This window comes from Heloderma suspectum, chromosome 4 (genome assembly GCF_057233095.1).
Source record: "Heloderma suspectum isolate Gila_16-S chromosome 4, 16-S_ref, whole genome shotgun sequence".
Lineage (NCBI taxonomy): Eukaryota > Metazoa > Chordata > Lepidosauria > Squamata > Helodermatidae > Heloderma > Heloderma suspectum.
Window position 1 is genome coordinate 316,016,316 of NC_139461.1, and position 21,797 is coordinate 316,038,112.

The following is a 21,797-nucleotide window of genomic DNA, read 5'->3' on the forward strand; positions in this document are numbered from 1 at the left end:
CTCCTCCCCACTGCGAAGCAAGCTGCGGGACAAGGTAAGTCCCTTTCATCCATCCCTAGATGAAACTTGAAAAGCAAATAGCCAATGTGTCAAGGAAGCATGATGTAGTAATAATGGGGGACTTCAATTTCCCTGATATTTGTTGAGAGGCAAATTCTGCAAAACATGGCCCCTCCAGTAAATTCCTGACTTGTGTGGCGAATAACTTCCTCCTACAGAAAGTGGAGGAAGGAACTAGAGGATCAGCTATCCTTGACTTGATTCTGGGCGGTTTTTGTGAACCGCCCAGAGAGCTTCGGCTATTGGGCGGTATAGAAATGAATAAATAAAATAAAAAATAAATAAATAACCAACAGAGATGAGTTAGTGGATCAAGTAGCAGTTACAGGAACTCTGGGGGAAAGCGACCATGTTGTCCTTGAGTTCTTGGTTCTAGGGGAAGGAAAAGCCGAGTGAAGTCAAACGCGTACCCTGGATTTTAGGAAAGCTGATTTTAATAAACTCAGAACAATAATCAGTGGGGTCCCATGGCAAGCAACCCTAACAAGAAAAGCCAAGATGGGTGGGGGGTTTTAAAACAGGAAATTCTCAAGTCACCATTACAAACCATTCCAACAAGAAGAAAAAGGCAGAGGTGCTCAATTCGTACTTTGGCTCAGTCTTCTCCCAAAAGAGGGTCTATGACCCCCCTGGCAAAGGCGAAGTACAGGCTGAAGGGGCAGGATTGCAGCTTGAGATGGACAGGCATATGGTCAAGGAACACCTAATTACGTTGAATGAGTTCAAATCTCCAGGGCCAGATGAACTGCATCCTAGAGTATAAGGAACTGGCAGAAGAACTCTCAGAACCGCTGTCTATTGTCTTTGAGAAATCATGGAGGACGGGGGAAGTTCCAGATGACTTGGGGACGGCTCGACTTCAGCAAAGCTTTTGACAAAGTGCCCCATGATATCCTGATGAGCAAACTATCTCAAAGTGGGCTAGATGGATCAACGAGCTGGTGGATCCACAGTTGGCTACAGAATCAGACTTAAAGAATGCTTATCAGTGGGATCTGGCTGAACCTCAGGAAAAATGTCCTGACTGTTAGAGCAACACGACAATGGAACCCATTCCCTAGGGATGTGGTGGGCTCTCCCACACTGGAGGCCTTCAAGGCGAGGCTGGACAGCCATCTGTCAGGGATGCTCTGACTTGGATTCCTGCATTGATCAGGGAGTTGGACTTGATGGCCTTGTAGGCACCTTCCAACCCTTCTATTCTATGGTTCTGTGAACCACTCACGCACCCAATTTTGATTGGAGAATGGTTGTCTTATTACTCATTGGGCCTCCCACCTTTGACCAGGAGAAGTGCATAAAAGCACATGTAGCAAGAGCTCTTTTTTGCTGCTGCTATCTATGGACCTTCTTAGACTTCCAGACTTTCAAACTTGCAAATGGTTTTAACCCTTCACCTTCTGAAGTTAGGAGTTAGAATTATTTCTGAAGATGGAATTGAAATAATTTCCAAGTCTTTGGTTTTCCCTTTCACTCTAGCTTCTACCTTTAACTAAGGGCGCAGTCCTATGGGGATGGCCATAAACCTCTGAACTTGGAGGTTTATGGCCATCCATGTAGAGTGGGAAAAGCAGGGGAGGTGGAGGCGATCTTCACCTCTGTGCCCCCCCCCCCCGCTCTGCAGTTTAGCTAGACAGGCGTTTTTGCTGAGGCATGGGGGAAGGGGGAGCGGAGGAGGCCTCTGGATATGGCATAAACCAGCCTCCCCTGTCTCCTCCCCTCACCACCCATTGGAATGCCTCCTTTCTCTCCTTTCCGAGGTCGCCTTTGCAACCTCGGAGAGGCAGCGACGTGATTCTCTCTGCACTGGATGCTGGGGGGGGGGGGGCGGGGGGAGCTTGGACTCCCAGAATCCGAAATATCCTATGCCCCCTCAGACTTTGTCTAGGGTCCGTACGATTCTTCTCTTAATGTAATTCTTTACATACCTAGAGGAACTTAGCAATGCTTTTGTTTTTTATATTCACATAATATGCAGGAGGAAGTAAAAGAGAAAGTTAATCATTCTATTTAGAAGGTTTAGTTCAAACCGCAAGTAGCAGGAGCACAGAAGGAGTCTTAGCAATGTTAGAAGGTCAAGTCGTTCTCTCACTAGCTACATTTGTAGCGGCCGCTTTGTCAATTGCAATTCTTTTGGTTAAACTCATATGTTTGTTGCATTCCCTTTCCCTGTAATCACAGAGGAAATTTCTAATGCTCATAGAACCACCACACTATGTTCTTTAATTTTGTAATTTTCTTAAATAAAGTGTTACATAGATTTAAATTTACTTTTATTCCGTGGTAATGTTTGCCTGTTTGGACTTGGCTTGGTTACCCACTGGAGGGCTTGGAACCCATTTGGTGTAGGTTCTGAAATTAAACAGGACTGAATTAACATGTGTGAATAGAATCATAGAATAGTAGGGCTGGAAGGGGCCTACAAGGCCATCAAGTCCAACCCCCTGCTCAATGCAGGAATCCAGGTCAGAGCATCCCTGACAGATGGCTGTCCAGCCTCATCCTGAAGGCCTCCAGTGTGGGAGAGCCCACCACCTCCCTAGGGAATGGGTTCCATTGTCATATTGCTCTAACAGTCAGGAAGTTTTTCTTGATGTTTAGGCGGAATCTGGCTTCCTGTCACTTGAGCCCATTATTCCGTGTCCTGCACTCTGGGATGATCGAGAAGAGATCCTGGCCTTCCTCTCTGTGGCAACCTTTCAAGTACTTGGAGAGCGCTATCATATCTCCCCTCAGTCTTCTCTTCTCAAGGCTAAACTTGCCCAGTTGTTTCAGTCTCTCTTCTAGGGCTTTGTTTCCAGTCCCCTGATCTTCTTTGTTGCCCTCCTCTGAACCCTCTCCAGTTTGTCTGCATCCTTCTTCAAGTGTGGTGCCCAGAACTGGACACAGTACTCCAGATGAGGCCTAACCAGTGTTGAGTAGAGGGGAACTAATACTTCCCAGGATTTGGAAGCTATGGTTCTCTGAATGCAGCCCAAAATAGCATTGGCCTTTTTTGCAGCCACATCACATTGTTGGCTCATATTCAGCTTGCGATCGACAACAATGCCAAGATCCTTCTCGCTTGTAGTGTGGTTGAGCCATGTATCCCCCATCTTGTAACTGTGCATTTGGTTTCTTTTTCCTTTGTGCAGAACTTGGCATTTATCCCTATTGAATGTAATTCTGTTGTTTTCTGCCCAGCGCTCTAGTCTATGAAGATCACTTCGAGTTTTGTTTCTGTCTTCCAAAGTATTAGCTATCCCGCCTAATTTTGTGTCACCTGCAGATTTGGCAGCATTCCCTGCACCTCCTCCTCCAAGTCATTAATAAAAATGTTGAAGAGCACTGGGCCCAGGACTGAGCCCTGCAGTACCCTGCTCGTTACCGCTCTCCAGTTGAGAAGCACTCTTGGAGTCCAATTGTATAGCCAACTGTGGATCCACCGGATCGTTGTGTCATCTAGCCCACTTTGAGCTAGTTTGCTCATCAGGATATCATGGGGCACTTTGTCGAAAGCTTTGCTGAAGTCGAGGTATATGATGTCTACAGCATTCCCACAGTCCACAAGGGAGGTGACTTGATCAAAAAATGAGATCAGATTTGTTGGCAGGATTTCATAGATCATAGAATAGTACGGTTGGAAGGGGCCTACAAGGCCATCGAGTCCAGCCCCCTGCTCAATGCAGGAATCCAAGTCAGAGCATCCCTGACAGATGGCTGTCCAGCCTCGTTTTGATTGCCTCCAGTGTGGGAGAGCCCACTACTTCCCTAGGTAATTGGTTCCATTGTCGTATTGCTGTAACAATCAGGAAGTTTTTCCTGATGTTCAGCCGGAATCCGGCTTCTTGTAACTTGAGCCCATTGTTCCGTGTCCTGCACTCTGGGATGATCGGGAAGAGATCCTGGCCTTATTTGTTCCTGACAAATCCATGTTGGCTTCGAGTAATCACTGTGTCAGGGTGGACGCTGAGCCCATAGAATCCCAGAGTAGTTCTGATTCTGAGGTGGAGCAGCGGCTCCCGGGAGAGGCGCGCTCATCCTTCCCAGGGCCAACAGCTGGCAGAGATTCCTCTCACTGGCATTCCTGACATAGATAGCAGTCCTGGGAATGAGAGAGCGCAGGAAGAAGACTTGCTGGACGCGCGATGCCGACGCAGGGAGCGGCGCCAAATGGAGGGCGCGGAAAGGAGGCGTAGTGCCCGGTTGGCATGCAGACAACGGTTCTGCTCAGAGTATCCAAGGGAAAAGGGGAGGGACTCTCCCTAGCCCATAAGTTCAGGGTCTGCCAGTGATTCACCTTCAAATGGGGACCAACTGTTCCAACTTAGGGCATAGTACTCTGCTGCTCATAGCTAGTTGCTAACAATGGAGTTGTTAAGTTGTAAAAGAGGAAAAAAGCTTTGCAAAGAATCCCTTTGTCTGTGTCTGGACTTGGCTACTGGATTAGACTGAAAGAGGCTGCCAAGGAGCCCTTGACACACTGCATTGTTTTCAAGGTCAATGGAACCAATTACCTAGGGAGGTAGTGGACTCTCCCACGCTTCATTCCACTTCCTATATGTGTCCTTTTTTGTTTTCAGGTAATTTAGTCACATTTTTGTATACCATGCTGGAATTTTTTCAGTGGATGCTCGTTAAGAAATATTTTGAAGAAATAAATATGTTATATTTATTTCATCAAAATATTTCTTAACCAGCCGCACATGGAATACTGTGTACAGTTCTGGTTGCCAGCTTTCAAAAAAGGGATAGTGCTGGAAAAGGTGCAGAAAAGGACAACCAGTGTGATCAAGGTCAGCTGGAGAACCTTTCCTATGAGGAAAGGCTAAAACCCTAGGGACTTAGTTCAGAAAAAAGGAATTTATAAAAGGTATGCACAGTGTGGAATATAGAATCATAGAATAGTAGGGTTGGAAGGGGTCTACAAGGCCATCGAGTCCAACCCTCTTCTCAATGCTGGAATCCAAGTCAGAGCATCCCTGACAGATGGCTGTCCAGCCTCGTCTTGAACGCCACCAGTGTGGGAGAGCCCACCACCTCCCTAGGGAATGGGTTCCATTGTTCTATTGCTCTAACAGTCAGGAGGTTTTTCCTGATGTTCAGCCGGAATCTGGCTTCCTGTCACTTGAGCCCATGATTCCATGTCCTGCACTCTGGGATGATCGAGAAGAGATCTTGGCCTTCCTCTCTGTGACAACCTTTCAAGTATTAAAGAGCGCTATCCTATGTCCCCTCAGTCTTCTCAAGACTAAACATGCCCAGTTCTTTCAGTCTCTCTTCATAGGGCTTTGTTTCCAGTCCCCTGATCATCTTTGTTGTGCCTTGAGAATTTCCTTTTTTTAAAAGCTCCCACCCATCTTGGACTCCTTTTCTCGTTCAGAGTCCCTTGCCGTGGGACCTTACTGATCATTGTTCTGAGTTTATTAAAATCAGGTTTCCTAAAATCCAGGGTATGCGTTTGACTGCACTCGGCTTTTGCTTCCCTTAGAACCAAGAACTCAAGTACAATATGGTCGCTTTCCCCCAGAGTTCCTGTAATTGCTACTCTATCCACTAAGTCATCTCTGTTGGTTAGGGTCAAGTCAAGGATAGCCAATCCTCTAGTTCCTTCCTCTACTTTTTTTTATTGTTGTTCAGTCGTTAAGTCGTGTCTGACTCTTCGTGACCCCATGGACCACAGCACGCCAGGCCCTCCTGTCCTCCGCTCTCTCCCGGAGTGTGCTCAGGTTCATATTCATTGCATCGGTGATGCTATCTAGCCATCTCATCCTCTGCTGTCCCCTTCTCCTTTTGCCTTCAATCTTTCCCAGCATCAGGGTCTCTTCCAGTGAGTTTTCTCTTCGCATTAGGTTGCCAAAATATTTGAGCTTCAGTTTCAGTATTTGTCCTTCCAATGAACAGTCAGGGTTGATTTCCTTTAGTATGGACTGATTTGACCTCCTTGCAGTCCAGAGGACTCCAGCACCACAGTTCGAAAGCATAAATTCTTTGGCGCTCAGCCTTCCTTATAGTCCAGCTCTCACAGCCATACACTACTACTGGGAAAACCATAGCTTTGATTATACAGACCTTTGTCGGCAAGGTGATGTCTCTGCTTCTTACTATGCTGTCCCGGTTTACCATAGCTTTCCTCCCAAAGAGCAAGCATCTTTTAATTTCATGGTAACAGTCACCGTCTGCGGTGATCTTGGAGCCCAAGAAAATAAAATCTGTCACTGCTTCCATTTCTTCCCCTTCGATATGCCAGGAAGTGATTGGGCCAGATGCCATGATCTTCGTTTTTTTAATGTTGAGTTTCAAACCAGCTTTTGCACTCTCCACTTTCACCCTCAACAAGAGGCTCTTTAGATCTTCGCTTTCTGCCATTAGGGTGGTATCGTCTGCGAATCTGAGGTTGTTGATAATTCCCCCAGCAATCTTAATTCCGACCTGTGATTCATCCAACCCGGCGTTTCTCATGATGTACTCTGCATATAAATTAAATAAGCAGGGTGACAATATACAGCCTTGTCGTACTCCTTTCCCAATTTTGAACCACTCGGTTGTTCCAGCTGTATAGAACAACCATGGTTCTAGACATGGTTCTTACTGGTTGTTACTGTTGCTTCTTGACCCTCGTACAGGTTTCTCAGGAGGCAGGTAAGGTGGTCTGGTACTCCCATCTCTTTAAGAATTTGCCACAGTTTGTTGTGATCCACACAATCAAAGGCTTTAGTGTTGTCAACAAAGCAGAAATGTTTTTCTGGAATTCTCTTGCTTTCTCCATGATCCAGCGAATGTTGGCGATTTGATCTCTAGTTCCTCTGCCTCTTCGAAACCCAGCTTGTACTTCCGGTAGTTCTCGGTTCGCATACTGCTGAAGCCTAGCTTGTAGGATTTTGAGCATCACCTTGCTGGCATGTGAAATGAGCGCAATTGTGCGGTAGTTTGAACACTCTTTGGCGTTGCCCTTCTTTGGAATTGGAATGTAAACTGACCTTTTCCAGTCTTGTGGCCACTGTTGAGTGTTCCAAATTTGTTGGCATATTGAGTGCAGCACTTTAACAGCATCATCTTTCAGGATTTTAAATAGCTCAGCTGGAAGATTGTCATCTCCACTAGCTTTGTTGTTAGTAGTGCTTCCTAAGGCCCAATTGACTTTACTCTCGAGGATGTCCGGCTCACGTTCAGTGACCGCACTATCATGGCTATCAGGGACATTCAGATCTTTCCTGTATAGTTCTTCTGTGTATTCTTTCCACCTCTTCTTAATCTCACCTGCTTCTGTTAGGTCCCTGCCTTCTTATTTATTTATTTATTAAATTTATTAATCGCCCATCTGACTGGTCACCCAGCCACTCTGGGCGATGTACAACCCCCATAAAACAATTTAAAACAATAAAATTTTACCATAATTTTTTTAAAAAAAATACCCTAACCCACCCCAAATGCCTGCCTGAACAACCACGTTTTTAATGCACGACGGAAGCTCATTAAAGAGGGGGCATGACGGAGTTCCCTAGGGAGGGAGTTCCACAGAGTCGGGGCCACCACAGAGAAGGCCCTCTCCCTCGTCCCCACCAGTCTAGCTGTCCTGGCTGATGGGACAGAGAGAAGGCCATCTGAGGCTGATCTTGTTAAGCGGCCTGTCTGGTGTTGCTGGAGGCGCTCCTTAAGATAGGCTGGGCCGGAACCATATAGGGTTTTAAAGGTCAAAAGCAACACCTTGAATTTGGCCCGGAAAACAACTGGTAACCAGTGCAACTCCTTCAGCACTGGAGTGATGTGATCTCGCCGGCGGCTGCCTTTAATCAGGCGAGCCGCCGCGTTCTGTACCAGCTGCAGCTTCTGAACCGTCTTCAAGGGTAACCCCACGTAGAGCGCATTACAGTAGTCTAAACGAGAGGAGACCAGGGCATGTACTACCGATGGGAGCAGATGGTCGGGAAGGAAGGGGCACAGCCGCCGTATCAGATGGAGTTGATACAGCGCTGTCCAGCTCACAGCTGACACCTGAGTCTCCATGGACAGCTGGGAGTCCAAAATGACCCCCATGCTGCGGACCTGGTCTTTCAAGGGTAGCTGTACCCCATTCAACACCAGGTCAACATCCCCCAGCCTCCTCTTGTCTCCCACCAAAAGTACCTTGGTCTTGTCAGGGTTGAGCTTCAGCTTATTCCTCCCCATCCAGCCACTCACCGTCTCCAGACATTTGGACAGGGATTCTACGGCCAACCTTGGTGAAGATTTGAATGAGAGGTAGAGCTGCGTGTCATCCGCATATTGATGACACTGCACCGCAAACCTCCTGATGATAGCCCCCAGTGGCTTCACATAGATGTTAAATAGCATCGGGGAGAGGATGGAACCCTGTGGCACCCCACAAGTAAGTGGCCACGGGTCCGAAACCTCCTCTCCCAGTGCTCCCCTCTGGTACCTGCCGGAGAGGAAGGACCGGAACCACCGCAATACAGTGTCTCCAATGCCCATCCCCTCCAGGCGGTCCAGGAGGATACCGTGGTCAACGGTATCAAAAGCCGCTGAGAGGTCGAGGAGAACAAGGAAGGAGCATTCACTCATATTCTTTGTCCTTTATCATTTATTTATTAATTAATTTATTTACTTATTGCATTTATACCCCGCTTTCTCTAGTCTTTCCCATTCTATTGTTAATTGTTAATTTAGGAAGGCCTTCTTGTCTCTCCTTGCTATTCCCTGGAACTCTGCATTCATTTGGATATATCTTCCCCTTTCTCCCTTGCTTTTCGCTTCCCTTCTTTCCTCAGCTACTTGTAAAGCCTCATCAGACAGCCACTTGGCTTTCTTGCATTTCTTTTTCTTTGGGATGAATTTAGTTGCTGCCTCCTGAACAGTGTTACGGACCTCCATCCATAGTTCCTCAGGCACTCTGTCTATCAGGTCTAATCCCTGAAATCCATTCCTTACCTCCGCTGTATATTCATAAGGGATATGATTTAGGTCATACCTGAACGGTTTAGTGGTTTTCCCTACATTCTTCAATCTAAGCCGAAATTTTGCAACAAGAAGCTCATGATCTGAGCCACAGTCATCTCCAGGTCTTGTTTTTACTGAGCTTCTCCGTCTTTGGTGGCAAAGTACATCATCAATCTGATTTCGATATTGACCGTCTGGTGATGTCCATGTATAGAGTCGCCTCTTTTGCTGTTGGAAAAGAGTGTTTGCTATGATCAGTGTGTTCTTTTGACAAAGCTCTATCAGCCTTTGTTCTGCCTCATTTTGTACACCAAGGCCATGCCTGCCTGTTATCCCAGTTATTTCTTGACTTCCTACTTTAGCATTCCAATCCCCTATGATGAGAAGGACATCTTTTTGGTGTTAGTTCTAGAAGGTGTTGTAGGTCTTCATAGAACCGATCAACCTCAGCTTCTTCGGCCTCAGTGGTTGGGGCATAGACTTGAATTACTGTGATGTTGAATGGTTTGCCTTGGATTCGTACTGAGATAATTCTATCATTTTTGAGATTGTACCCCAGTACTGCTTTTCCCACCCTTTTATTGACTATGAGTGCTACTCCATTTCTTCTACGGGATTCTTGCCCACAGTAGAAGATATAATGGTCACCTGAATCAAATTCGCCCATGCTTGTCCATTTTAGTTTGCTGATTCCCAAGATGTCGATGTTCAATCTTGCCATCTCATGTTTGACCACCTCCAGCTTACCTTGATTCATTGATCTTACATTCCAGGTTCCTAAACAATATTGTTGTTTACAGCATCGGGTTTTCTTTTCACCTACTTTCTGTAGGAGGAAGTTATAGAATCATAGAATAGTAGGGCTGGAAGGGGCCTACAAGGCCATCGAGTCCAACCCCCTGCTCAATGCAGGAATCCAAGTCAGAGCATCCCTGACAAATGGCTGTCCAGCCTCGTCTTGAAGGCCTCCAGTGTGGGAGAGCCCACCACTTCCTCAGGTAATTGGTTCCATTGTCGTATTGCTCTTACAGTCAGGAGGTTTTTCCTGATGTTCAGCCGGAATCTGGCTTCCTGTAACTTGAGTCCATTATTCCGTGTCCTGCACTCTGGGATGATCAAGAAGAGATCCTGGCCTTCTTCTCTGTGACAACCTTTCAAGTACTTGAAGAGTGCTATCATATCTCCCCTCAGTCTCCTCAAAGCTAAACATGCCCAGTTCTTTCAGTCTCTCTTCATAGGGCTTTGTTTCCAGTCCCCTGATCATCTTTGTTACCCTCCTCTGACCCCTCTCCAGTTTGTCTGCATCCTTCTTCAAGTGTGGTGCCCAGAACTGGACACAGTACTCCAGATGAGGCCTAACCAGTGCTGAGTAGAGGGGAACTAGTACTTCCCGGGATTTGGAAGCGATGCTTCTATGAATGCAGCCCAAAAGAGCATTGACCTTTTTTGCAGCCACATCACATTGTTGGCTCATATTCAGCTTGTGATCGATGACAATTCCAAGATCCTTCTCGCTCGTAGTGTGGTTGAGCCACGTATCCCCCATCTTGTAACTGTGCATTTGGTTTCTTTTTCCTAGGTGCAGAACTTGGCATTTCTCCCTATGAAATGTCATTCTGTTGTTTTCTGCCCAGCGCTCCAGTCTATCCAGATCACTTTGAATTTTGTTTCTGTCTTCCAAAGTATTAGCTATCCCTCCCAATTTGGTGTCATCTGCAAATTTGATCAGCATTCCCTGCACCTCCTCCTCCAAGTCATTAATAAAAATGCTGAAGAGCACTGGGCCCAGGACTGAGCCCTGCGGCACCCCACTCGTTACCTCTCCCCAGTTGGAGAAGGTCCCATTGATAAGCACTCTTTGAGTCCGATTCTGTAGTCAACTGTGGATCCACCGGATCGTTGTTTCATCTAGCCCACTTTGAGCTAGTTTGCTCATCACGATATCATGGGGCACTGTGTCGAAAGCTTTGCTGAAGTCGAGGTATATGATGTCTACAGCATTCCCACGGTCTACAGGGGAGGTTACTTGATCAAAACATGAGATCAGATTTGTCTGGCAGGACTTGTTTTGGACAAATCCATGTTGGCTTCGATTAATCACGGCATTGTTTTCAAGGCGCTTCCAGATGCATTGCTTTATCATCTGCTCCAGAATTTTCCCTGGGATTGATGTCAGACTGACTGGCCTGTAGTTCCCAGGTTCCTCCTTTTTACCCTTTTTGAAGATAGGGACAACATTAGCCCTCCTCCAGTCGTCTGGCACTTCCCCCGTCCTCCAAGATTTCTCAAAGAGAATAGACTGCGGTTCTGAGAGTTCTTCTGCCAGTTCCTTTATGACTCTAGGATGCAGTTCATCTGGCCCTGGAGATTTGAACTCATTGAAAGTAATGAGGTGTTCCTTGACCATATGCCTGTCGATCCCAAGCTGCAATCCTGCCCCTTCAGCCTTTACTTTGCCTTTGCCAGGGGGGTCCTATCCCCTCTTTTGGGAGAAGACTGAGCCAAAGTAGGAATTGAGCACCTCTGCCTTTTCTTTGTCATCTGTTACCGTTTTGCCATCCTTATTTAATAGCTGAACCACCATTTCTTTCCTCTGCCTTTTACTATGCACATAGCTGAAGAAAGCCTTTTTGTTGTTTTTAACATACCTCGCTAACCTCAGCTCGTTCTCAGCTTTAGCCTTTCTGACACCATTCCTGCAATTCTGTGCTATCTGCCTGTACTCTTCCTTTGTTACTTGGCCTTATTTCCAGTTCCTATGTGTGTCCTTTTTTGTTTTCAGGTCATCCCTAAGGTTTTTGTGAAGCAACACTGGCTTCTTCTGTTGTCTTCCACCTTTTCTTCTTGTTGGAATTGCTTGTGATTGTGCCTTGAGAATTTCCTTTTTTTAAAGCTCCCACCCATCTTGGACTCCTTTTCTCGCTAGCATTGCTTGCCATGGGACCTTACTGTTCATTTTTCTGAGTTTATGAAAATCAGCTTTCCTAAAATCCATTGTACGCGTTTGACTACACTCGGATTTTGCTTCCCTTAGAGCCAAGAACTCAAGTACAACATGGTCGCTTTCCCCCAGAGTTCCTGTAACTGCTACTCTATCCACTAAGTCATCTCTGTTGGTTAGGATCAAGTCAAGGATAGCCGATCCTCTAGTTCCTTCCTCTACTTTCTGTAGGAGGAAGTTATCTGCCACACAAGTCAGGCATTTCCTGGAGGGGCCATGTTTTGCAGAATTTGTCTCCCAACAAATATCGGGGAAATTGAAGTCCCCCATTACGACTACATCATGCTTCCTTAAAACATTGGCTATTTGCTTTTCAAAAGTTTCATCCTTGTCTTCTCCTTGATTGGGTGGCCGGTAGTAGACTCCGACCACCAGGTTCCTTTTATTCTTTGCTCCATTTATTTCAACCCAGATGCTCTTGATGAGGCTACCGAGCTCCTCCTCCTGTATTTCTGTGCAGAGATATGTATTTTTCACATACAGTGCAACTCCACCTCCCTTTCTGTTCCTCCTGTTCTTTTTGAACAAGTTATATCCTTCAGCTGCTGTATTCCAGTCATGAGAGTCATCCCACAAATAGGATTCAGTTTAAAGCCCTCCTGATGAAGTTCTTCATGCTGTGGCCAAACACATTCTTTCCATCCTTTGTGAGGTTCAACCGATCCCTAGCCAACAGCCCAGCTTCCAGGAAGTATAGCCCGTGGTCCCAGAATCCAAATCTCTCTTGTCGGCACCACCTTCGTAGCCAGTCATTCACCCGGAGTATTTTTCGTTCCCTTTCTATCCCTCTTCTAACTACTGGAAGGATGGATGAGAAAACTATCTGGGCCCCAAAGTTCTTGAGTTTCCTTCCCAAAGCTTCAAAGTCTGACATGATCTCTTCGTAGCTCCGCTTGGCGGTATCATTTGTTCCCACATGGATGAGAAGAAAGGGATACCTGTCAGTGGGCTTTTTGAGTGCAGGCAACCTTTCAGTCACATCTCTAATCCATCCTCCCGGGAGACAACATACCTGGCGAGTCCATGGGACTTCGCGACATACTTGGGTCTCGACCCCACGCAGCAAGGAGTCTCCCACTACTACCACTTTTCTCTTCTTCTTGTTGTAGGCCTGGGTTTCATCGCCTCTGTTTGACTGACCTTTAGCCTCTTGCTCATTCTCATGCAGGTTCCCCTTTGATTCTTCCTCTGCAGGCTGTCCTCCAATCTCATCTGCAAGTACCTGGAATCGGTTCCACAGCTCCACTGCTTCCACCGGTGCAGAGTGGTGTCTAGTTCTTCTTCTCCTAACTGTCACCCTTTTCCAAGGAGTATCCTCTATTCCATTTTTCTTCACCTCAGCATTTCCCACTTCTCCCTCCTCTTGCTGTTGCTCTTCAATCTTCTGGTCTGCCCTTTGCTGCTGTAGTTCCCCCATTCTGTCCAAGAACTCTTCGTGTTCTCTTATTCCCCGGTGGGTCGACAGTCGCCGCTCCAATCCACTTACTTTTTCCTCCAGCAGCGTGATCAACTTGCACTTGTTGCAGGTGTAGGCCATGTTGTTCTCAGGCAAGAAAACAAACATTGCACACACCTTGCAGGTCACCACCACTGGAGAGTCCTGTCCTTCCATTGCCTCTTTTCCCTTTTTGTGTCTAGCTTTGTGATTGTTCTAGAGTAGCCTGTGCCTGCTCCTCTACTCAGTAGAGGTTAAAAGCAGAGTCCCACTGGTGTGAAAGTGTGTGTTACAAGACAAATAAATGGAAAAAAGTTAGTTAAAATAAAAAATTAAAATAATTAAAAAAAAATGTTCGGGCCCTCCCCTTTGACCTCCCCTGCTGAACTCCCCTGGCCAACTCCTGTTTGCTCCCCCTGTTTGCTTGCTCTGTTCGCTCGCTGTCTGGGAGCTTGCCTGCTTCTGTAGTCCCTGGACCAGCTGGAGCAGCTTGCTCTGCTCTGCTCTGCTCTGCTCAGCTCAGCTGGGAGGCGGGGAAGAGACTGAAGCTTCCCGCCCAGTCAGCTGCTGGGAGTACTCAGGCCACACCCCTCCAATTCAGTTGGAGCTTTCAGAAGCACCTGGTGAGCTCACAGCCAATCAGAAGGATAAAGGGCAGCCCCCTGGGCTTCTGGCAGCCCACTCACCTCTTAGCCTCTGTCTCCTTTGTCTCCTTTGTCTCTTCAACCTCTGCAACTCCCCTGGCCAACTCCTGTTTGTTCCCCTGTTCGCTCGCTCTGTTCGCTCGCTCTCTAGGAGCTTGCCTGCTTCTGTAGTCCCTGGACCAGCTGGAGCAGCTTGCTCTCCTCTGCTCTCCTCAACTGGGAGGCGGGAAACAGACTGAAGCTTCCCGCCCAGTCAGCTGCTGGGAGTACTCAGGCCACACGCCTCCAATTCAGTTGGAGCTCTCAGAAGCACCTGGTGAGCTCACAGCCAATCAGAAGGATAAAGGGCAGGCCCCTGGGCTTCCTGCAACCCACTTACCTCTTAGCCTCTGTCTCCTTTGTCTCCTTTGTCTCTTCAACCACTGCAACTCCCCTGGCCAACTCCTGTTTGCTCCCCCTGTTCGCTCGCTCTGTTCGCTTGCTCTCTGGGAGCTTGCCTGCTTCTGTAGTCCCTGGACCAGCTGGAGCAGCTTGCTCTGCTCTGCTCTGCTCTGCTCAGCTGGGAGGCGGGAAACAGACCCGCCACACAAGTCAAGAATTTCCTGGGGGAGACATGTTTTGCAGAATTTGACTCCCAACAAATACCGGGGGAATTGAAGTTCCCCATTACTACTACATCATGCTTCCTTGAAACATTGGCTATTTGCTTTTCAAAAGTTTCATCCTCGTCTTCTCCTTGATTGGGTGGCCAGTAGTAGACTCCGACCACCAGGTTCCTTTTATTCTTTGCTCCATTTATTTTGATCCGGATGCTCTTGATGGGGCTACCAAGCTTATCCTCCTGTTTTTGTGTGCAGAGATACATATTTTTCACATACAGTGCAACCGTACCTCCCTTTCTGTTCCTCCTGTTCTTTTTGAACAAGTTATATCCTTCAATTGCTGTATTTGTCAGGGTGGAACCTGAGGCCATAGAACCCCAAAGCAGTTCTCATTCTGAGGAGGAACAGCAATCCGTGGGAGAGGAGCCCGTTCATCCCTCACAGGCACAGCAGCTGGCAGAGATCCCTCCTGCCAGCATTCCTGAGATAGATAGTGACCCTGGCAGTGAGAGAGTGCGGGACGCAGGGAGCGATGAATGATGGAGGGCGCGGAAAGGAGGCGTAGCACCCGTTTGGCGTGCAACCAGCAGTTGCGTCCTGTGGACCCAAGGGAAAGAGGGAGGAACTCTCCCTAGCCCTTAAGTTCAGAGTCTGCAAGTGATTCTCCTTTAAACGGGGACCAACTGCCCAACCCGGAGCATCGGCTACTGTGCTGTTCATTGCTTAGTCGCTGGTGATTAGCATCTGAAAGTGTCATTAATTTATAAAAGGATTAAACCCTTGAAAAGAATTCTTTTGTCTGTGTCTTGAGTTGGCTATTGGAGTAGACTGAAAGAGGCCGCTAGGGCTGTCCTGACAGTATTCCAGTCATGAGAGTCATCCCACGAAGTCTCAGTTATACCTATCAAGTCTTAATTTCCCATTTGTATTAAGAGTTCATGTTCGTTCCGTTTGTTTCCCATACTCTGGGCGTTAGTATATAGATATCGAAGACCATGTGCTTCATAGTCTGGCTTTCTTCCTACATGTGTCTGAAGACTATTATTGGGCACTATTGGAGCTGTTCTCCATTGCAGTGCATGGCCTACGTCCATTGTTACCCCCAAGTTTACATCTCCTTTCCCCGTATGATTCAGTTTAAAGCCCTGCTGGTGAAGTTCTTCATGCTGTGGCCAAACACATTCTTCCCAGGCTTTGTGAGGTTCAACCGATCCCTTGCCAACAGCCCATCTTCCAGGAAATAGAGGCCGTGGTCCCAGAATCCAAATCTCTCTTGTCGGCACCACCTTCGTAGCCAGTCATTCACCCGGAGTATTTTTCGTTCCCTTTCTATCCCTCTTCTAACTACGGGAGGGATGGATGAGAAAACTATCTGGGCCCCAAAGTTCTTGAGTTCCCTTCCCAAAGCTTCAAAGTCTGACGTGATTTCTTCGTAGCTCCGCTTGGCAGTATCATTTGTTCCCACATGGATGAGAAGAAAGGGATACCTGTCAGTGGGCTTTTTGAGTGCAGGCAACCTTTCAGTCACATCTCTAATCCGTCCTCCCGGGAGACAACATACCTGGTGAGTCCACGGGTCTTTGCGACATACTTGGTTCTCGATCCCATGCAGCAAGGAGTCTCCCACTACTACCACTCTTCTCTTTTTCTTGTTGTAGGCCTTCGTTTCATTGCCTCTGCTTGGCTGACCTTCAGCGTCTCGCTCACTCTCATGTAGGTTCCCCTGTGATTCTTCCTCTGCAGGTTGTCCTCCAGTCTCACCCTCAAGTACCTGGAATTGGTTCCGCAGCTCCACTGCTTCGGCTGGTGCAGAGTGGCGTCTAGGTCTCCTAACTATCACCCTTTTCCAAGGAGTATCCTCTATTCCATTTTTCTTCACCTCAGCATTTCCCACTTCTCCCTCCTCTTGCTGTTGCTCTTCAAGCTTCTGGTCTGCCCTTTGCTGCTGTAGTTCCCCCATTCTGTCCAAGAACTCTTCGTGTTCTCTTATTCCCCGGAGGGTCGACAGTCGCCGCTCCAGTCCACTTTTTCTTCCAGCAGCATGATCAACTTGCACTTGTTGCAGGTGTCGGCTACGTTGTTCTCAGGCAAGAAAACACATGGCACACGCCTTGCAGGTCACCACTACTGGAGAGTCCTGTCCTTCCATTGCCTCTTTTCCCTTTTTGTGTCTAGCTTTGTGATTGTTCTAGATTAGCCTGTGCCTGCTCCTCTACTCAGTAGAGGTTAAAAGCAGAGTCCTACTGGTGTGGAAGTGTGTGTTACAAGACAAATCAATGAAAAAACAAGTCTGTTAAAAAGAAAACAAATGTTCGGGCCCTCCCCCTTGACCTCCCCTGCCGAACTCCCCTGGCCAACTCTTGTTTGCTCCCCCTGTCCAGTCGCTCTGGTCGCTTGCTCTCTGGGAGCTTGCTTGCGTCTGTAGTCCGTGGACCAGCTGGAGCAGCTTGCTCTGCTCTGCTCAGCTGGGAGGCGGGAAACAGACTGACATGTACATCAGGACTGGTCTTTCTCCTTTCATAATGGCAGGAGAGTCAGGAAAGACAAAAGGAAGTACATAATCTATACATGTAATTTGTAGTGTACAATGTGGTGGTGATTAGTGGTTTAGATGGCTTTAAAAGAGGAATAGACAAATTCATGGAGGAAGGAAATCAGTCATGTTGGCTAAATGCCACGTCTAGGTTTTAGAGGTGGAATATTTTTCTGTACCAGTTGTGGTGGAGCATCCATGGCAGAGGGCTATTGCCCTCAAGATGTCCTGCTTGAAGCTTCCCAGAAAGATGTGTTTGGCCTCCATGGGGAAACAGGTTGCTGGATGCGATGGAACTGTGGTCTTCTCCAGCATGTCATATGTGTCTGCTCTCTGCTTCCAATTTGTTACAAATCCATAAGAGGGTCCTCTTGTTTGGTATGTTGTTATAAGATCCTTTGGTTAGGGGCTTTGCCTAAAGTCTGTTAGAAATTGACCACCCCATCTACATGAGTGTTGACTCTCTTAGATCTATTTTTTGCTAGCTTTTCTATCTTAGAAGTTTGCATCTCAGATACTTTACCTTACTGTAAATTTACATTTCTTTTTGTTTGAACTTGTGGTCTCTTAGAAATACTTCGTAAAATACTTGGCGGGGGCTTAAACATCTTGAATTCTACTTTGTCTGTTCCCAGTTCCAGGAGAAGCAGGAAGAGCTTGAGAATTTGATGAATGCTATCTTCAAGGGAGTCTTTGTTCATCGCTATCGGTGAGCTGGCATGAGAGCAAGTTCAGGTAGAGGAGGCTGGGCCAGAGAGTCATGCTGTCCATTTTAACATCCTCCCTGTTTGTCAAGGGACCTTGTACCTGAAATACGTGCCATTTGCATTGAAGAGATGGGTCAGTGGATACAGCATTACAGCACCTCCTTCCTGACTGATGGGTATCTCAAATATATTGGCTGGACACTGCATGATAAGGTAGGCAGTTGGGACAAGGTGGATATTACTCCGTATCAAGAAGACAAACTCTTCTGCTCATAGGAGAACACTTGTAGACATACAAGGATTCATGTACAAGACATCCTGTGTTTTTTCTTGCTCTTCTTTACCGAACCTTGACCATGGTTACCTGCTGACCATTTGGCTTCTACTATTAGTAATTGTTCATGGTGGCAAGGCTATTTCATAGGGGATAGGGGCTCTCTCCGAAGTGGTAGGTGGATAGGAAGGAATGATTCTAGCAGTTGCAACAGAACAGACTTGCTTCTGTTCTGCAACAGAACAGACTTGCAACAGAACAGACTTGCAGAACAGACTTGCTTTTCCTTGCTCTGCCTGCAGTACTATATGCACCTGTGCAGTGGGCAGCCAAGCCATTTTGCAGGCTCAGTGTAGCAGTAGTGCCAGGTGGCCTTGTTGCAGCAACAAAGGGGACTTTTGACACAGTCTGCATATTCAGTGATGAGTGAGCCATCTCAAGTGTTTCACATGCATTGCCTTGGTAATGTTCTGTAAGGTAAGCCAGTATTATCCCTGCTCTACAGATGGGTGAAGGGATTAACAGAAGAGTGGCTTGTTTAAATGAGCTCATGGCTGATACGAGATTTGATCCCAGGAGATTCTCAACTCAAAGTGCAGGGGAAAGGACTTACAACTTGATGTTCACCAAATGAAGATTTTTAGGCTGAAGTTAGTTGACGTAGGACAGCTGACCTGCAGTCCTTTGCAGTTAAAGCCTCTTAAAACCCATTGAATTTAAGCAGAAAAAGTGTAGACTTGGCCAGCTGACAGCAATAATCCATGGTTATATTGGATGCAAAAATAACTGTCTTGTGATTCAAGCCCATGTGTCTCTTGTCCATCAGGGTAGTTTAGGTAATGCGCTCAGACCATTCTGTGAAAGTATTACATGTATGAGCATGCTGAATTTCCCTTGAGAAAATTTCCAGCTCTGGCCATGCTGTTCCCATGTGAAGAAGCTGCTTCTTTCCTACATGCCCTGTCTGTCCTGTAGCAGGGAGAGGTCCGTCTCAAATGCCTGCTCACCCTGCAGAGTCTGTATCGCAGTCAGGAGAGGGCAGCCCGAATGGAACTCTTCACCAGCCGCTTCAAGGTAAGGGGTCCTGTTGCTCCCCAAAACTGCCATTTCAAGTTCTTACCTCAGACCCATCTTTTTCTTAAGTAAATACAGATCACAAAGAAGAGAAGAGAAACAGGTTCTCAAGATGCAAAAAAATTATTGTAGGAAGCCAAACGTGTTTTGGCCTTTTTATTTTTAGACCTTTGGGGGGCTGTAACATTTACATTTCATAGAATCATTACCGTTACCTCTCCCCAATTAGAGAAGGTCCCACTGATAACCACTCCTTGATTCCGATTCTGTAGCCAACTGTGGATCCACCGGATCGTTGTTTCATCTAGCCCACTTTGAGCTAGTTTGCTCATCAGGAGATCATGGGGCACTTTGTAGAAAGCTTTGCTGAAGTCGAGGTATATGATGTCTACAGCATGTAGTAGTAATGGGGTATATGATGTCTACAGCATGTAGTAGTAATGGGGGACTTCAATTTCCCCGATATTTGTTGGGAGACAAATTCTGCAAAACATGGCCCCTCCAGGAAATGCCTGACTTGTGTGGCGGATAACTTCCTCCTACAGAAAGTAGAGGAAGGAACTAGAGGATCGGCTATCCTTGACTTGAACCTAACCAACAGAGATGACTTAGTGGATGAAGTAGCATTTACAGGAACTCTGGGGGAAAGCGACCATGTTGTACTTGAGTTCTTGGTTGTAAGGGAAGCAAAAGCCGTGTGTAGTCAAACATGTACCCTGGATTTTAGGAAAGCTGATTTTAATAGACTCAGAACAATGATCAATAAGGTCCCATGGCAAGCGACGCTAACGAGAAAAGGAGTCCAAGATGGGTGGGAGCATTTAAAAAAGGAAATTCTCAAGGCACAATCACAAACCATTCCAACAAGAAAAAAAGGTGGAAGAAAAGAGAAGAAGCCAGTGTTGCTTCACAAAAAGCTTAGGGATGACCTGATAACAAAAAAGGACACATAGAGGAAGTGGAAAGAAGGCCAAGTAACAGAGGAAGAGTACAGGCAGGTAGCACAGAATTGCAGGGATGGCGTCAGGAAGGCTAAAGCTGAGAACGAGCTGAGGTTAGCGAGGGATGCTAAAAAAGAACAAAAAGGCTTTCTTCAGCTACGTGCATAGTAAAAGGCAGAGGAAAGAAATGGTTGTTCAGCTATTAAATAAGGATGGCAAAACGATAAAACGATGTGCCTTGAGAATTTCCTTTTTTAAAAGCTCCCACCCATCTTGGACTCCTTTTCTCGCTAGCATCGCTTGCCATGGGACCTTACTGATCATTATTCTGAGTTTATTAAAATCAGCTTTCCTAAAATCCAGGGTACGCGTTTGACTACACTTGGCTTTTGCTTCCCTTAGAACCAAGAACTCAAGTGCAACATGGTCGCTGTCCCCCAGAGTTCCTGTAACTACTAATTTATCCACTAAGTCATCTCTGTTGGTTAGGATCAAGTCAAGGATAGCCGATCCTCTAGTTCCATCCTCTACTTTCTGTAGGAGGAAATTATTCGCCACACAAGTCAGGAATTTCCTGGAGGGGCCATGTTTTGCAGAATTTGTCTCCCAACCCTTTTTTGGGAGAAGACTCAGCCAAAGTAGGAATTGAGCACCTATGACTTTTCTTTGTCCCCTGTTATCATTTTGCCATCTTTATTTAATAGCTGAACAACCTTTTCTTTCCTCTGCCTTTTACTATGCACGTAGCTGAAGAAAGCCTTTTTGTTGTTTTTTGCCTCCCTTGCTAACATCAGCTCGTTCTCAGCTTTAGGCTTCCTGATGCCATCCCTGCAATTCTGTGCTACCTGCCTGTACTCTTCCTTTGTTGCTTGACCTTCGTTCCACTTCCTATATGTGTCCTTTTTTGTTTTCAGGTAATTTAGTCACATTTTTGTATACCATGCTGGAATTTTTTTCACTGGACGCTCATTAAGAAATATTTTGAGGAAATAAATATGTAATATTTATTTCAACAAAATATTTCTTAACCAGCCGCACATGGAATACTGTGTACAGTTCTGGTTGCCAGCTTTCAAAAAAGGGATAGTGCTGCAAAAGGTGCGGAAAAGGACAACCAATGTGATCAAGGTCTGCTGGAGAACCTTTCCTATGAGGAAAGGCTAAAACCCTTGGGACTTAGTTCAGAAAAAAGGAATTTATAAAAGGTATGCACAGTGTGGAATATAGAATCATAGAATAATAGGGTTGGAAGGGGCCTACAAGGCCGAGTCCAACCCCCTGCTCAATGCTGGAATCCAGGTCAGAGCATCACTGACAGATGGCTGTCCAGCCATGGACAACCCTTGAACGCCACCAGTGTGGGAGAGCCCACCACCTCCCTAGGTAATTGGTTCCATTGTCGTATTGCTCTAACAGTCAGGAGGTTTTTCCTGATGTTCAGCCGGAATCTTGCTTCCTGTAACGTGAGCCTATGATGATGATGATGATGATGATGATTAAATTTATTCATCGCCCATCTGACTGGTCACCAAGCCACTCTGGGCGATGTACAACATACAATAAAACAGTTTAAAACAATAAAATTCTACAGTAAAAACATTTTCTAAAAT

General features: G+C 46.5%; 1 protein-coding gene across 1 annotated transcript in view; it reads left to right on the forward strand.

Moving 5' to 3' along the window:
* The window catches only part of STAG3 (STAG3 cohesin complex component), a 120,748-nt gene that overhangs the window by 35,917 nt on the left and 63,034 nt on the right, over positions 1 to 21,797 (forward strand). The window contains exons 8-10 of the mRNA XM_084854617.1: positions 17,827 to 17,900; positions 17,988 to 18,111; positions 19,148 to 19,246. Of these exons, the coding sequence (XP_084710743.1) occupies positions 17,827 to 17,900; positions 17,988 to 18,111; positions 19,148 to 19,246 (297 nt within the window). The remainder of the gene's footprint in view (positions 1 to 17,826; positions 17,901 to 17,987; positions 18,112 to 19,147; positions 19,247 to 21,797) is intronic.